This window comes from Panthera pardus, unplaced genomic scaffold, assembly GCF_024362965.1.
Source record: "Panthera pardus isolate Hobbes unplaced genomic scaffold, ASM2436296v1 HiC_scaffold_11, whole genome shotgun sequence".
Lineage (NCBI taxonomy): Eukaryota > Metazoa > Chordata > Mammalia > Carnivora > Felidae > Panthera > Panthera pardus.
The window spans coordinates 72,330,828-72,347,552 of record NW_026526666.1 but is presented as its reverse complement, the minus strand read 5'-3'; the positions used below and the strand labels follow the sequence as shown (position 1 = coordinate 72,347,552).

The following is a 16,725-nucleotide window of genomic DNA, read 5'->3' as shown; positions in this document are numbered from 1 at the left end:
GTGTGTGAACATTTTTGGGGTATGTCTCCTCTGTATTCTAAATAAGCACGGCAGGTATTCTAAGCCTCTTTTTTGGCTCTTGCTCACATTATAATCATCCTACCATGTATTGAGGTCTTTGTATACTACCCTGTCTTTTCCACTGAGTTACAGATTCCTGTTGGTTTAGGAAAACAAAAGCAAAAACCAGACCCACGCGCTGAATTATCCTGACAGGCTGTCTCCGTGGGCAGTGGAAAGCCACTGAACATTCTAGTCCTCCTGAGAGTGTGCAGGTCAGACCTGTGCAGGGAAGGGAAGGAACTGAAGGTGGAGGTGGGCAGACCTGGTAGCTGTTGGGGTGACCCCAGGGAGAAGGGGTAGCCTGTCCCAAGGCAATAGCAGCTGGGAGCCCTAGTGAGTGCGCCCACCCTGCCCTGGGCCGCGGGACACCAGCCCAAGGTCAGCCTCTCTACTCCCAGATCTCTCATCTCCTGAGGGAGAGGGAGGAAGGGGCTGCGGAAGGAGACCTGTCCAGGGAGGCACCTTCTTCCCAGAAGCTTTCCCCATTGCTCCTGGCTGTTGCATCAGCGGGAGACTGGCGGCTGCACACCCATGAGCTGGGTCCAGGCTTGACTGAGGCAGGGACATTCCTGGAGGGGGAGGGACTCGACAAGGAATGCAGTCCACAGCTGGCCTTGAGGAGAGGTTTGACCATTCTGGGGCCAGCGTCATGGGCTGGCTTTATAGGCCTCTGTGTTGTGTCCTGTGGGGCAGGGAAATGAGCTGTGAGAGGCCTGGGGCCAAATTTGGGCAAGCCTTCTGGAACAGGGCTGCGTTGTGGGGCCGGGCTTGGCAGGGTCACCCAGCGCGGGAAGGCTCCGTCGCCCACTGCCCTCCTGCAGGGAACCGGAGGGAAAAGCAGGCTTCCCCGTGTGAACGCGTGTGTGTCTGTGTACTGGCCTGCGTGGCATCCGGCGTTTCCGACCACACCCTCTCCTTGCCTCTCCACTTCTGTGACACTGGCTCACAAACATAATAGACGAGACTTACTAAGCTCGCGCTATGTGCCAAACATGGTGCCAGATGCTTTTGCAAAGTGCATAGCACCTCGTACAATCCTCGCAACAGTCTGGGAAGTGGGTCCCGTCATCCCTGTTAGGCCCGAGGAAGTTGAGGCTTGAAGAGATGATGTGACTGCCCCCAGGTCACACACGTGTCGAATCAGGATGCGAACCCTGGTTTTCCAGACTCCAAGGCTCCTGCTCTTTCACTCGCATCCCTGTCTGTCTCATGGCTCCTCTTGGTCTCCCCCAGGTGCCTCTGCTTCCACCTGCCCCGTTGACGTTGGTGGGTATGGGGTTCTCATCCCTTCTCACCTGATAACCCGAGATTTTTTTTTCCTTTCCAAGTTTTTATTTAAATTCCAGTTAGTTGTCCAAAGGATAAAAAATGCTGATTCGAAGGGGCACACACATCCCAATGTTTATAGCAGCGCTATCAACAATAGCCAAAGTATGGGAAGGACCCAAATGTCCATCGACAGATGAATGGATAAAGATGTGGTATATGTATGCGATGGAACATTACTCAGAAAGAATGAAATCTTGCCATTTGCAACAATGTGGATGGAAGTAGAATGTATTATGCTAAGGGAAATAAGTCAGTCAGAAAGCTAAATATCATATGATTTCACTCATGTGGAATTTAAGAAACAAAACTGGGGAAGAGAAGGAGAAATAAGATGAAAACAGAGAGGGAGGCAAACCATAAGAGACTCTTAAATACAGAGAACAAACTGAGGGTTGCTGGAGGGGAGGTGGGAGGAGGGATGGGCTAGATGGGTGATGGGCATTAAGGAGGACGCTTGTCGGGATGAACACTGGGTGTTACATGTAAGTGGTATGTTAACTAACTTGGATTTACATAAAATTTTTAAAAAATAAGGAACAAATGATCATAACTGACCTCAGAAATACCTGTATTATTGTCTAAAAGCAAAACAGACAGACAGATAGGTAGATAGATAGATAGATAGATAGATAAAATTCCAGTTAGCATACAGTGTAAATTTAGTTTCGGGAGTAGAATTTAGTGATTTATCACTTACATACAGCACCTGGTGCTCATCACAAGTGCCCTCCTTAATCCCCATCACCTATTTAACCCATCCTGATACCAGAGATTCTTTTTTTTTTTTTAAGTTTATTTATTTTTGAGAGAGACAGAGACAGAATGTGAGTGGGTGAGGGGCAGAGAGAGAGAGGGAGACACAGAATCCAAAGCTGGCTCCAGGCTCTGAGCTTTCAGCACAGAGCCCCACGCGGGGCTCGAACTCATGAGCTGTGCGATCATGACCTGAGCCGAAGTCGGTCGCTCAACCGACTGAGCCACCCAGGTGCCCCACGATACCAGAGATTCTTAATCAGAAGTCAGCAGATCCCTTGAGTTCGGGGATTCTGTGAACCTCTGCAAGGGTTGCAAAATGTAATGTGTATGTGCCTGTATATGTTTTTCTGAGAAGAGAAGCCATAGCTTCTATTTTAGGAGACAGGCTGGTACTTGATATTTTATGGCTGGGGAAACACCGAAATACCCAAATCATATCTTAGTCTTATTGTTCCTCCTTTCCCTGAAATTCCTAAGGAGACTCTGCCTCAGGACAGTGACAGATGGGGAAAAATAAAACAGAGCCACTGACTTGTTCCGTATGCCAGTTCCCAGGGCTCTCACGCAGGGCTCCCTGGGACTTGAGACCAAGCGCAGGCCTCCTGTCCCTGGGGGACCTACATTTTTCCCCTGAGGCAGGGAGCAGAGGCCAAGATCAGGAGCTGGGCCTGTGCTGCATGGGAGCAGGGAGTCAAAAAGAGAGGCGTGTGTGTGTGTGTGTGTGTGTGTGTGTGTGTGTGTGTGTGTGTGAGAGAGAGAGAGAGAGAGAGAGAGAGAGAGACTTTTTGCCTTGTCCCAGTAAATGTGACACATTCAGTACCCTCAAACCTAAGTGGCCAGGTCAGCTGCTCCTCCTCCCCGCTGAAGCTTTTATCAGATTTTCACAGAGGGTTTGAGGTGATAAGCTCATTTGCCAGTTTTGCATAGTGGTCACATATGGGGCTTCAGACGTTTCAGAGAGGGTGTCATGGAGAGAGCCAGATTCTGAAGTTGGATCCAGCCAGACCATTTCCTCGCCTCTCTGGGCCCCAGTGCCCTCCGTGAAATGGGATGTGGGGCACCAACCAGGTGACCCCTATTCACCCCAGAGCTGCTGGAGGCAGAGGGGAGGTCTCATTTTTCCTCAGCTCCAGGCCCCAGACTTCCTGAGGTGGGAATGGTAGTGATGGTGATAACTAGCGTGGAGAAAGTATGCCCGTCTTGGTTTTATGACACTCGGGTTTGAGTATTGGCCCAGCCACTTGTGTGACCTTGAGCATGCTACTTTGTCTTGGGATCTGTAGCTGTGAAGTGGGGGAGAATGGAGGAGATACAAATCAAGTAATGTCTGTGGAAACTAGCCTGGAGTCTCGCACACCCCAGGCTGTGCCTGTTCCTGGCTCTCCCAAGCAGCCCCTGTGCCCTCTGCTCTTCACGTGTGGGGGACAGGCACGGGCAGAAACCCCGGGGGGAGAACTCTTGGAGCCTGCCAGGCTCCGCAGAGGGGACAGGGGCCTGGCACAGGCTGGCACCTGCCATTCCTTTCAGTCCACACCTGGCCCTCCCAGGAGCGGTTCCTCCCCAGGTCTGCGTGAGATCTGGGCCATGTCCACACTTCCCTTTCCTACCGGGTACTGTCGCCCCTGACCTTGGGTCTGTGGGATTCTAAGAAGATAGAATTGAAAGAAGCAGATGACCAAGTAAGCCAGGATGGGCTGAAGATACGAAGAATTTAATGTGGATTCCTGGTGTTCTGGTTTGGAAGATGGGTGGATAGTAGAAGAGAGAACACAGAAGGCAGAGCAGATCTGGAGAAACCAGAAGAAACCAGGTCCGTGTCCAGCAACAGCAGATTGGTTAAATAAGTTACAGTGCATCTTAGTGACACAATTCTTAGAAAACATACTTTTGATGTCTATAACACTGAGTTATACAGATGTATCATTTAATCGAACCTCTGTTGTAAGCCTCTGGATTTTTTTTTCACCTTTATGAATAACACTGTAATAAACACCTTTTTCCAAAGGTCTTCACCATTCTGACTACTTTTAGAAGAGAAATATTGCAGTCAGCGGATATAAAAACAACTTTGAGGCTTTTGATACATATTGTCCGATTGCCTTTTATTTTTTATTTTGAGAGAGAGCAAGAGCGTGCATATAAGCAGGGGAGGGGCAGAGAAAGAGGGAGAGAGAGAATCCCAAGCAGGCTCCGCACTGTCAGCACAGTGTCCAACGTGAGATCTCGCTGTGAGATCATGACCTGAGCTGAAATTAGGGGTCAGCTACCTAACCCACTGAGCCACCCAGGTGCCCCTCACATCGTCTTTTAGAAAGGCTCTACCAATTTTACTCCTATAGCAATACCGGAGAATTCTACGTAGGTGTGCATTCCACCACAAAGCACCAGGATACATACACAGAGACACATACACACGCATACACATACTTTAGAGGGTAACAAATATATATATTGCTCTACTTCTGGGCTGTCTTGTTTCACGGATCTTTGTGTCACACACAGATTCTTATACACGTATCCCATATCTTAATAATTGCAATTTCATAATATATTCTTAATATCTTATTTATTTATTTGTTTATTTAGAGAGAATGAGCAGGGGAGGGGGCGTAGGGAGAGAATCTCAAGCAGGCTCCAGGCTCAGTGCAGAGCCCGACAGGGGGCTCGATCCCACAACCCGGGGATCATGACCTGAGCTAAAGTCAAGAGTTGGATGCTCAACCAACTGAGCCACCTAGGCACCCCTGTTAATATCTAATTTTTAAATTTGGGGGCTATTTTACCTGTTGAATATTTTGGGTGGGTTTTTAGAATCCTTTTGGTAAATTTCAAAAGCCCTGTTGGGATTTTTCTTAGACTTCTGTTAGGCCTTCATTTATCAGGGAGGGTGTGCCATTGTGTTAATATTCAGCCTTCCAATCTAAAAACATGGTTTATCTCCAATTTTTTTTCAAGTCCTCTTTTTATATCTCTCGATAAAGGATTGTAGTGTTGTTGTTTTTTTAATTATAGTTAAGTTTATTACTCAGTTTTGATGATTTTGTTAGGATTGCAGATGGGATCTCCTTTGTATTGTATCTGGTGACTGTTTTCTGTTGGAGTACAGATCCCATTACTAAATTATTCTGTGCCTTCTAAGTTTAGTTGATTGTTTTAGGTTTTCTAGGCGAATAACAAACACCCTGAAATAGTAGGTTAGAGTCCATGGCTTGGTAATGCCTCCAGTCTGCAGGATTACTGTGACTCTCTCCTGCAGTACTGAAGCCCAGTTGTAAGGGTGGAAAAGGTGGGTGAATGGACTGAGCCCAAGTTCAGGGTTTCCCTAGGCTGGGGCAATCGAAGAGCAAGGGGGCAGGGGACTGAGGGAGCTCACAAGAGAGCTGGCGTGATCTACTTCAGGGACTAGACCAGGAAGGGGTCGTGTACTGAACAGAAATGTAGGGCTGGGAACTGGAAGAAGGGAGAGAGTCAGGAGACGAAGGTGTGGCCTTGGAATGGATGCTGGGATGTCGCGTTTCAGAGCTGATGCCTTTCCCATATGGGACTGCACTCCCTGAGATCTCCACTTTGCTGTTAAAGAAACTGAAGTTCAGAGAGCTTGTGACTTGCCTAACGTCATCCGCCACTAATCAGTGGCATACTATGTTCCTCTGTGCCTTACTAGCTCACGTTCTGTCCTTATTTTTCAGGTTCACTTTAGAACAGTTGACTGAAAGCAAGGAGACACCAGAAGGGAAAGGAGGAGAGCCCAGCAGAGCAGATAGGAGAGAGAGGGCAGGGTCCTCGTGGGCCCCTCAGCTAGTTGCGAAGGGCAGGGGACAACTGGCCCACTGGGTCTTCGTGCTGATCCAAGAATCCCCTCGAACGGGAACAGCACACCCCAGTGCCCCACGCCGTGTGCCCCTGCCCTGCAGTTCACTCTGTGTCCACCATCATACACCGTGGCCCCACCATGTGCTCTCTGTTCCCCACCACCTCCTCTTGTGACTGTCATACATCCCGTGTCCCCCCGCCACACACACACACACACACACACACCAGGTCATCCCTCTACCACGGTGTTTATTCCACACAGGCCCCACCTTGTTTCTCATTTGCCTGTACACACTTGGGGTCTGGCCACACACGCACGCGGCCCCATCGCAAGCTGTGTGCCCAGCTCATGCCCACTTACGCTGTGTCTACAGAGTGCGTCGGATGGCTTCTGGAAATCTGTGGCCACTCGAGTGCCCAAGGAGCCCCCTGAGATTCGCATCCTCAACCCGTATTTCATCCAGGAGGCCGCCTTCACCCTCATCGGACTGCCCTTCAACAACGGCCTCATGGGCCGCGGGGTGAGAGAGTGGGACCCCGGGAGAGGGCAGAGGGGAGCTGGGTCAGAGATGCTGTGGGAGGGGAGGACGGGGTGGCAGGGTGAGGGGCAGAGGGCTTGTTCCTCAGAAATGGAACTCAGCTCTGATGAGTGTCGCTAAGGGTCTCAGCCTGACTCGGTCCTCCAGCTGAATTCTACGCTTCCTCCCTCCCCTCCAGAACATCCCGACCCTTGGCAGTGTGGCAGTGACCATGGCACTACACGGCTGTGATGAGGTGGCGGTTGCAGGCTTTGGCTACGACATGAGCACACCCAATGCACCCCTGCACTACTATGAGACCGTGCGCATGGCGGCCATCAAAGAGGTGCCGGGCTGGCTGGGGGGCAGTCCCTTGGGCAGGGCTGATGGAGGGGTGTCCCAGCACAAAAGAACAGAAAGGGGTGAGCCAGCAGCTGGTCTGGCTGCCAAGAGCTCGCAAGAACGCTCTGCCCTGCCCTTAGCTAAGTTGGATCCCTGAAGGTCCATCCCTGTATTCAGGTCTCTGACCACCGAGCGTCCTCTGTGCCCCTGAACCCAGGACTCCTTTCCCCACCCTTCTCCCCAAACTTTCCCTCCCTGACCCTCTCCCTGCCCTGGTCCTGCACCTGCCTCATCCTTGCTATTCCCAACCCTCATGCTCATCCTGGCACCAGCTCAGGACCGTCTTCTCTACTGCAAGTCCTACCTTCCCCCCAAGGACTTTTGTGCCCCCTCAAACCACCCACAGACATTGCCTCTCAGTCCCTGTACCTCTTCTGCCCCTCCCCGTCCCCCCTCCCCCCACGGAGGAAAGCACTGAAGCTCTCTATCGCCCAGCATTGCTTCCCAAGTGATCCCTGTATTCAGGTGCCTTAATGTTCCAGAAGCATTCCAGGTCTCCTGGGCTATCAGTCAGCCTCTTCTGATGGCATCTCTGCCTCCACACCCAGGACCCACGTAAGCCCCTCTTACAACTCCCTCCACCTCCACCACCAGCCTTCCACTGATGCCAGCCTGGAACCTGCACATCTTGGGCCAGCACTTCGAGCAGCTTCTCTGATCCCACAAGGGAATGAGGGGTGGAGGGGGGGTTGGAAGACGCCTCCCATCTGTGCAGATTCTGTAAGTGTAGGGGTTCCCATCTCAGCCAGCCGTCCTTCTGCTCACCGCTTATTGGTGCGCCCTTCTCCAGCCCAGAGCCCTGTCCTCCCTGAAAGCTCCCCCACCCTCTTGTCCTGCGGGGAAAACGGAGGCTGCGGCAGGGACTCTGTCAGCTCCTGCTGGCTCGTGCCCGCTGCACTCCTCACTCCCTCCCAGCCTGGCTTCCTCCTCCACCTGCCATGACTCCCACTAAGGTCACCAGTGACTCACCTCAAGGCTGCCAAATCCAGTGGACACATGTTTCCTGACCTCTCAGAAACATGCTTTATGTTGACTACTCCTTCCTCTTTGAAACTTCTCCTGCTCGGGCTTCGGAGTCAGTAATTTCTGGCGTTCTTCTGATTTCGTTCACCAGTCTCTCTCATTCTTTTTCTCAGCGTCCTTGATTTCAGAGTCAGCATTCGCTAGGGCTCCATCCTGGACAGTCTTCTCTTGCCGTACACGTTCTGTGGGAGATTGACACCCCCATCTGTGGCTTCAGTTGCCATCTGTATTGTTTCATGCTTGGGGTTCACTCGGGCCACCTCAAGTAATGGGAAGTTATTGCAAGAATGTAAGAGAGACTTGGGAAACCAGAAACTGCCTTACGGCTGGGCCTCCTGTTGCCTGGAATAGGGTTCAGGAATAGGGGGCCCATTTCAGGTCCAGCACAGCTCCAGAACTGTCTATCTGACCCCATCACCTTCAGCAGTGACTGGCTCCAAGCCTGCCTCCTGATTGCCAGGAGCCTGTTGGTCTTTCCATCTGTCTCTCTTCATGTATCTTCTTGCTTTTCTTGTCCCCTGCCAGCACCCATTCTGAACCACTGGCACAGCTTTTACCTGTCTCCTGGCTTCTCTTTCCTCGTATCTGTGGTCTCTTACATACTCCCTTTGTGTAAATTTTGTGTCGGCGTTTCAGGCAGAGGGTGAAAGGCTGTAGACACGGGCAGTAGCCAGGTCACTCAGGACTTTCTGTGCCATGGTGAGGAGCTTGGACTCTACTCTGAAGGCCAGAAGGAGCCATGGAAGGATTTTAGGCTGTAGATTAGTGCATAGTAGGCCACTGCGCCTGCAGCATGAAATACAGGGGCACAGACTTCAGTACAGAGAACAAACTGAGGGTTGCTTTGGGGGAGGTGGGTGGGGGGTATGGCTAAATGGGTGATGGACACTAAGGAGGGCATTTGTTGGGATGAGCATTGGGTGTTATATGTAAGTGACGATCACTGTTCTGTTCCTGAAACCAATCAATACTACACTATATGTTAACTCACTTGAATTTGAATAAGTAAAGGAAAAAAAAAATGAGGGGCACTAGGTGGAGACAGAACTAGCTGGGAGGCTGTCACAGCAGTCTAGGCAAGAGATGAACACCCCTGACCAGGAACTTTTCAGTGTCAGTGAGAAGACAGAGAAAGAAACAGAATTCTAAATCCGCAGGGCCCGGGCTTGCCTCGGTACGGGAAGAAGGTAGAAGGGACAGCACCTTCCCTGAAAAGCCCTCTGGTGGAGACTGTTCCCTTTCTTCGGTGCGCCAGATCTCCATTTTCAGGCCCAACCGCCCCCGCCCAGCCCTGTGAAACAGGCTGGCTTGAGGCTCCTGGTATCTGCCGCACCCCCTTCATGCAGGGCGCTGAGGAGGTCAAGCCATGACATCAAATGGCCTGGGTTCAGAGCCTGGCTCTGTGCTTTCCTTTCCTTACCAATAAAAAGGGTAATGACAGCACCTACTGCCTTGGGGGAAGATGAGATGTGATGATGCTTAAAAAAAAAAAAAAAAAAGGCCTGCCACATAGCAAGCACACATAAAGGTCCACCGGTATTACCAATATTAATGTTTCACCCCTGCTTCTCACTGTTACCTCCCAACGTCCTAGACGAGGATGCACTGGAAATGCTGGTGCCTGGGTTCAGGGTCCCTGCCGTCACCTTTAGTGTCTCCAGTAGGCAAGTGAACCAGGCAGCACCCTGGCCCCACCACTGCTTCCCCTCCACTCGGCCCATGGGCCCATTCTCCAGGCCCAGCGGGAGTGCACGGGCTGCGGAGGCCAGTGGAGCAAGGATTGCATGTTGGGGGATGTGCAAGGGGCGTCAAAGGAGTTCAGAGGGGAGAAAAGTGAAAGGACAGAAGCGATAGGAAGGTGCAGGGTCACGGATACCAAGGGAGCAGCGTTTATGGACCGTCTGCCACGTCGGGCGCTGTCGAGAAGTCCAGCAAGATGAGTACTGGGAAATAGCCAGTGGCTGCACCAGTGAGGGGGCCCCATGGACGGTGGGGAGAGCAGCTTCCAAGGCCGGTGATCAGGAGCTAGACTGCTAGCTGAGCGGTGAGTAGAGGCGGTGCAGAGAGGACAGAGAGGCAGGCATGGTGCATAGGACGTGCTCCCGGGGAGCGTGGATGAGGAGGAGGAGAGGGACAGAGCAGCAGCTTGCCCGAGGCTTACACAGGCTCACAGAGGTCCGTGCCACCCAGCAGAGAGACCCGGTCTGGAAACATCCTTTTGTGAGTTGTGGTCACAGCTGCCTGTTCAGATACAAGGCCAGCATGGATGGAATCGCCCAGGGAGCCGACAGGGTAGAAGTGTGGGCAGTTGGGGCAGCACTGGCGTTTAATGATTGGCTGAAGGACAGGGAGCCAGAGATGAAGACAAAAAGGGCTGTCGGAAAGACAGCTGCCTCCAGAATTCGGGGTTCTGCTGAGGCTGGGGACCCAGGACCACCAGAATTCTGCCCCAGCCCGTAGACACTCTAGACAACACAGTGCAGATAGTTCTGGTAAGCTCCTATGCTGTCTGTATAGAAGGCAGAATGAGGAGGAATTTCCTGGTTCAAGAGAGCTACACCCCAGGGCACCTTTTTGTTTGCTCTTTCATTATGGACACTGTCAAACGTGTTCATAAATACAGAGAATAACGAATTGTCAAGTACCTGTCACCCACATCCCTCAATTATAAGCACATAGCCAGTGTTTCATCCGTTTATCCCCTCATGCACCCCTCCTCGCTGATTATTTGGAAACAAGCCTCTGATATTGTATTGTTTCAGCCTTGAATATTTCAGTAACTTTCTCTAAAAGAGAAGAGCTTTATGAAAAGTATCGCAATACCGCTATCACACCTTTAAAAAAATGAATAATCCCTTAACGTCATAAAAAATGTCTAGGCTTGGGGCACCCGGCTGGCTCAGTCAGAAGAGCATGCGACCCTTGGTTTCGGGTTCGTGAGTGTGGGCCCCACAATGGGGGTAGAGAGTACTAAAAAAATAATAAACTTAAGGAAAAAAATGTCCAGTCTTCCACTGAGCTTTCAAACATTGGTGATTCCCAGTGGGTGTTCTTAAAACTAACCCATCAGATCGATTGCTTCTTGCTGGGGGTGATGGAGGGGATACATAAGCAGAGAGCAGTGTAAGTTTCTACATTTGTTCAGATCCTGGCCCTACCATTCCTCTAAGCATCCATTTTCTTTCTTTCTTTCTTTCTTTCTTTCTTTCTTTCTTTCTTTCTTTCTTTCTTTCTTTCTTCTCTCTTCCTTCCTTCCTCTTTCTTTCTTTCTTTCTTTCTTTCTTTCTTTCTTTCTTTCTTTCTTTCTTTCTTTCTTTCTTTTTTAATTGTTTTAGTTTATTTATTCTGAAAAAGAGAGCACAAGCAGGGAAGGGGCAGAGAGAAGGAGAGACAGAATCCCAAGCAGACTCTGTGCTATCAACGCAGAGCCCGATGTGGGGCTCGAACTCACAAACTGTGAGATCATGACGCGAGCTGAGATCCAGAGTTGGTCACGCAGATGCTTAACCAACTGCGTCATCTAGGCACTCCTAAGCTTACCCACAAAATCTAATTTCATTCAGTACATATTTATTGAGCACCTACTCTGTGCCAAACAGTCCCTCCCCTCAAAGAGAGAGTGTGCCAGAAGATGGACTTTTCAAGGAATGAGGGCAAATCACCCTGCAACAGGGAGGGGGCAGTTCACAGACAGCAGAATATAATGACAGAAGCCTCAAGGGAGCCAGAGGTTTTAGGGAGTTTGGAGGAACAGTTGTGTAGATGGACCAATAGAGAGAAGAAGACCCTGTAGACCTCCAGGTGTCATGGAGTGTGGATTGGGGGAGAGGAGAACAGTCCCCACTTGAAATGCATCTGGGGTACACTGTCCTTAGGGGCAGCTGGGTTTGTGGTTAGCATAAGAAGTTGAAGGGGAGGGGCGCCTGAGTGGCTCAGTTGGTTGAGTGTCTGACTTCGGTCCAGGTCATGATCTCACGGTTCACAAGTTTGAGCCCCGTGTTGGGCTCTGTGCTGACAGCTCAGAGCCTGGAAGCTGCTTCAGATTCTGTCTCCCTCTCTCTCTGCCCCTCCCCCACTCATGCTCTCTCACTCTGTCTCTCTCAAAAATGAACATTTTTTTTAATTAAAAAAAAAAAGTAGAAGGGAACACTCAGAGAATATAGGGAATTTTGCCTGCGTTTTAGATTGAAAGGGTCTGGCCAGTTGTACAAAGTTGACTGAATGAGAATAAGGACAGGACAGAGCCCCGCATCCTTAGCACCAGTAAACAGTGCTTGTTAACATCGCTGTGAGGCTTGGTGCTGACCAACCCTGCAGAGCATTCAGGTGGGTACAAACTGTGAAGAGGCTGTCCACGCTCACTGAGTCAATCAGTTAGCCCTTTTTCATCAGAGACTTAGCCATCAGAGCCTCCTGGTGGGAGTACTGGGGACAGGAAAGAGCCTCAGCCTGGGTGCAGTCTTCCCCCAGGAAAGCCCCAGAAGGCAGCATCTTCCCTATAATTTCCACATTAACAGAAAGGTGAGCCTCTTGGTCTCGGGCCCCCTGGCTCCTCTGATCTGAGAGGCAGGATTTCATCAGCTGCCCCCAGGCCTGGAGACTGGATTGCATCAGGCCAGAGGATGACTAAGCCACCCCACGCGGTTCTCTTTCCAGCAGGGCCCACCCGCCAGGCCTGGGCCAGACCTAAGTGACTCACATTGCCTATCCTCAGGGTGCCTAGGACCTAGGTGCCCTGGACATACGGCCAGACAAGGAGGTGCTGAAGTCTGTGGGGAACAAGGTTGGAAGGCCTACATCTAAGACTTGGAAGAGGAGAAGAGGCATAGTTCTCCCAGTGTGGGGAAGGAGGGAGGATGAACCGTGGCCCTTCTGGAGCATGGGAGGGTGGTGGTCAGAAGAGGGCACTGAGCTCAACTCATCACATCTCCGTGTCTTTCCTTCCAGTCCTGGACGCACAATATCCAGCGAGAGAAAGAGTTTCTGCGGAAGCTGGTGAAAGCACGTGTCATCACCGACCTAACCAGCGGCATCTGAGGCGGGCCCAGCACATGGCCACGGAGGTCCTGGCACCGCCAAGAGCAAGCAGCAGCCACCACCACCTGCCCACTTCATTGGCCTTGGTCTGGCTCTGCCTGAAAGGCACAGGAGTCTTTAGACCCCGAGAAGGACAGTGCCAAGTGGCCCCAGGGGTGGCGAGGCCTTGGCAGGGCAGCCAGAGCTGTCTGCCCAGAGGCCAGCCTCAGAGACCAGCACTTGGCCTCATTCTCAGCCTGGGTCCTTGAAGTTAGAGGGCCAGGAGGCCACCAGCCGTGCCCAGCAGGCCCAGCATGCAGGAGGTGGACGTCAGGCAGCAGGGCTGCTGCTGGAATCATTTCTCCAATCAGTGTTTGGTGTATTATCATTTTGTGAATTGGGGTTGGGGGGAGGGTAGGGATAATTTATTTTTAAATAAGGTTGGAGAGGTCAACTTTGGTCCACTTGCCATACAGAAAGAGGCCCACTAGGGGGCCTATCGGGTCGTGGTACCAGTGGGCTCCCTGTAGAGTAGGGGTGCCATGACTAGCCTGGACCCTGCTCGGGACTACAGGGGAGGTGGGCAAGGTCTCATGCCAGCCCTCTCCAGCTCATGACACTGTTTGGCCTTTCTTGAGGAGAAGATGGGGTATTCCCATTCACCAGCCCCTAACTACCCCACAGGGAAACCCTGGAGCCATCATTTAAGCCAACAAGACAGCCCCTGGGTTAAGCAGAAAGAACTACAGAGCCTGGGAGATGGGGCCTGGCCCAACCTGATGGGAATAGCGCCCCCCTCCCCAGCTGCAGCTGATCCATAGGACAGTGCCCCAGCCTGGACTGACCAACCTGGCAGCTGTTCTGGACTTCAGCAATGAGACTGTCAGGTCCTTGGGTTCTGCCTTTAGCTTGGACCAGAGGGAAGTGAGGCTCAAGGACCTTACCCAGGCTGTGGCAGCCATCCTGGAAGCAATAAAGCTCTTCCCCGAATCTGGCCTCCTCTTGCTTTCTCTGGCTTTCCTGGAAGAGGCAGGAACCTGGGGCCTCAGCAATTATGTTAAACTCAAGGGCCATCTCTCTAGCCCACGCAGATTCCTGGGTCTCTTTCCCTTCTCATGTCAACTGCTGGACGCGGGTAGCTACCTAGGGGCCTCCTGAAGCCTCTCCCATCCCACAAAGTCCTACACCCTGTTTGCTTTAAGAGAAGCAGACCAAAGGTATAAGGGCATGCCCCAGAGTCTACCCTAGTCCTCCTAAAGGAGCCACTGAAGTCCACAGCCTTACGATAGCACCTCTGAGTCCCCAGAACCCCAGTTCTGCAAGCAGGGACAGAGATTCCTACAAGTACAGGAAAGATCTATACTGAGCCTCTGACACAGGCTCAAAGACCTTACCTGCTCCTGGCACCCCAGGCTGAGCCCTGGGGAGAGTATGTCCCACCCCAATCCAGAGCATAAAGGGTCCCCTCTCCCCACACAGAACAGGAAGGCACAGCCCCCTCTGGGCACCCTCAGGTGAACATTAGAAAGGCTATCCCCACCCCCACCCCCTTAGAGCGCTAGAGTCTGATCCCTCCCTTTCCAGCATCCCCAGGCAAGCCTGAGAATGGGACAAACATACACCTGCATCTGAAGCCATGGAGTGAGCTTCCTGCCAGAGCTGCCACTATGACAGGCTGGCTGGTCCCCTCACCTCTCACCTGCCATCCCAATCCAAGAGTCCTTGCCATCCCAAGGACCACCACCTTCCCACCTGCCCCCTTACTGCCGTGGTTTGTCCTCAGGCAGAAGCCTCCTCAGCTGAGGGGAAAGCAAGACCCTGAGAGACAGGCACACCCGGAACTCCCTTGGGATTTTGCTGGCAACTGGGCACAACTCCAAAGCACATCATGTTCTACGGGAATGTCGCCCCCTGGAGTTGTACAGGGCATAGGCTGCATGCCTACAAGAGGCAGCCACGGCTGATAAAGCCCCAGGTTGCAAGAGGCAGCAAAGAGAGGATCTACTCACTGCGTGGCCCCTGTCCTACCAGGGTCCTGTCAAGCCTGCGGACAGCCACCACCAGTTTTCTGTGGTCTGGCTTCTGCACAGAAACTGCTCTCACAAAAGCTGTGGTTCTCAGCCCCGGCCATATGCCAAAATAACCTGCACCAATTGGGAAAACGGCACATGCCCACCCCAAGATTCTGATTCAGGTCTGGGGTGGAGCCCAGATGTGGGTGGTTTTAAAAGGTCCACAGGTGGTTCTGATGCATAGTCAAGGTACAGCTGGTCCACACACGTCCCCTGAGCACTTTCATCCCCACCCATGGCTTCCAATTGTCAGTTGGTCAACAATTTCCAAATTGCCATCTCCACCCCAGCTCTCTCCACGTTGCTGCAGGCTACAGATTCAGCTACTTCCTGAACATCGCCGCTAGGGTAATTCACAGGTCCTTCCAACTCCACACGTCGGACACTGAACTCGTGAGCTCCTGTCCTCCACATGCCCCTCCTCCGGGAAGCCCCAGCTGCCAGCATGCATCGCCTCCACCTCGTCACCCAGGCCAAAGGCATACCTTTGTCCTACCTCTTCACCCCATCCAATCAGGGATCAATTGAGTTTTCAAGAAGGTGTGCTCGCGAAAGAGGCTTGCAGCCCTCCGCTAGCCCCACACTCTGCCTCAGGCTCCTCTCTCCCCAGCAGCCTCCTTACATATCCCCAGACCATCCACCCCACTGCGGCCAGTCTCTGAAATGCTTGTCTGGTCACACCATCCTCCTGCCTGAAACCCTTCAGTGGTCCCCAGTGCCACCTGGATAAAGGCCAGACTCTAGTATGACACACAGGATCTGGCCTTTCCTTACCTCTATCCATGTTACTCACTCAACCTCCACCCCACCTGCCAAATTGCCGTAATTAGGCACCTGAAATACTACCCTCCAGCTGCTACCTCAAAGCCTCCGCGCATGTTTCTCCTCTGTGACCCTCCCTTCTCCAGCACGGGCACCCGCGCCTACCAGCACTGCCCCTGTGGCGCCCGGGTGAGCAGCGGTGTTCTCGGATCTGTCTCCACTCCAAGCCCCGGGCAGTGGGGGCCCTGCGGCAGGGCGGCTGGAGCAGGGTCAGGCCCCCAGGGCCCCAGCGCAGCGCCTCACCAACATGACGAGTTCCATGGGTCCGCTGGGAGAAGTTAGCGGTGGGCCAGACAGCAAGGAGCAGCCACTGCGGGCCGGCCAGCCGGGACCCCAGAGACCGCACTGACTGCAGGGCCCTCGGCTAAGGCAGGGACCGGCCTGTCCCCTCCCTCCCCGCCCTCAGCCCAGCCTCCCGACTCCCTACTTCGCGTGTCTACAAACTCTGAACGCCCAGTTCCCGCGCCTCTCCACCGCCTGGGTTCTTAGCTCTGAGTCCCAGGGTCCCCTCCCAGCGTCTCCTCCCCCCAAGCTCTGGGGACCTAGGGTAGTTGGGGGGGGGGGCGGGGGGACTCGATCCCAGCAGGTGGAGTGGCCAGGTGAGCCCTGAAAGGTGGAGTTGGGCGGGGGCGCTCTGGGCCCCACCCCAGGATCCGGTGACGCCGGGGCTGGAATTTGACACCGGATGGCGGCGGGCATGAGGCTGCTGAGGGATGGAGTTGGGCCCGGCCCCCAGACACGGCTCAGGGGCTCGGCCAGCAGCAGGTCCCTCAGGCCCCAGCCTTCACTGCGTCCCGGACCCGGAGCCCTGCACCTCGGTAAGCTGACCTGTTGGCCCAGCCCTGGGGCTAGGGGGAGTGGGCAGGATGGTTCCCCTCCACTCCTTTCTCACATTCTCTCTCCCTCCCCTG

At 52.9% G+C, this 16,725-nt stretch overlaps 1 protein-coding gene and 1 long non-coding RNA gene across 2 annotated transcripts in view; one reads left to right on the top strand and one right to left on the bottom strand.

The window, feature by feature from the left end:
• The window catches only part of ST3GAL3 (ST3 beta-galactoside alpha-2,3-sialyltransferase 3), a 199,828-nt gene extending 186,763 nt beyond the window's left edge, over window positions 1-13,065 (top strand). The window contains 3 exon segments of the mRNA XM_019428981.2: window positions 6,336-6,482; window positions 6,679-6,825; window positions 12,852-13,065. Of these exon segments, the coding sequence (XP_019284526.2) occupies window positions 6,336-6,482; window positions 6,679-6,825; window positions 12,852-12,941 (384 nt within the window). The 3' untranslated portion in view covers window positions 12,942-13,065.
• Window positions 2,874-16,413, bottom strand: LOC109254795 (uncharacterized). The gene is made up of 3 exons (XR_002074978.2): window positions 15,920-16,413; window positions 7,851-8,690; window positions 2,874-5,718 (listed from the first exon to the last, which is right to left on the bottom strand). It is a non-coding gene; the product is annotated as an uncharacterized LOC109254795 (long non-coding RNA).
• Between the last annotated feature and the right edge of the window lie 312 nt (window positions 16,414-16,725).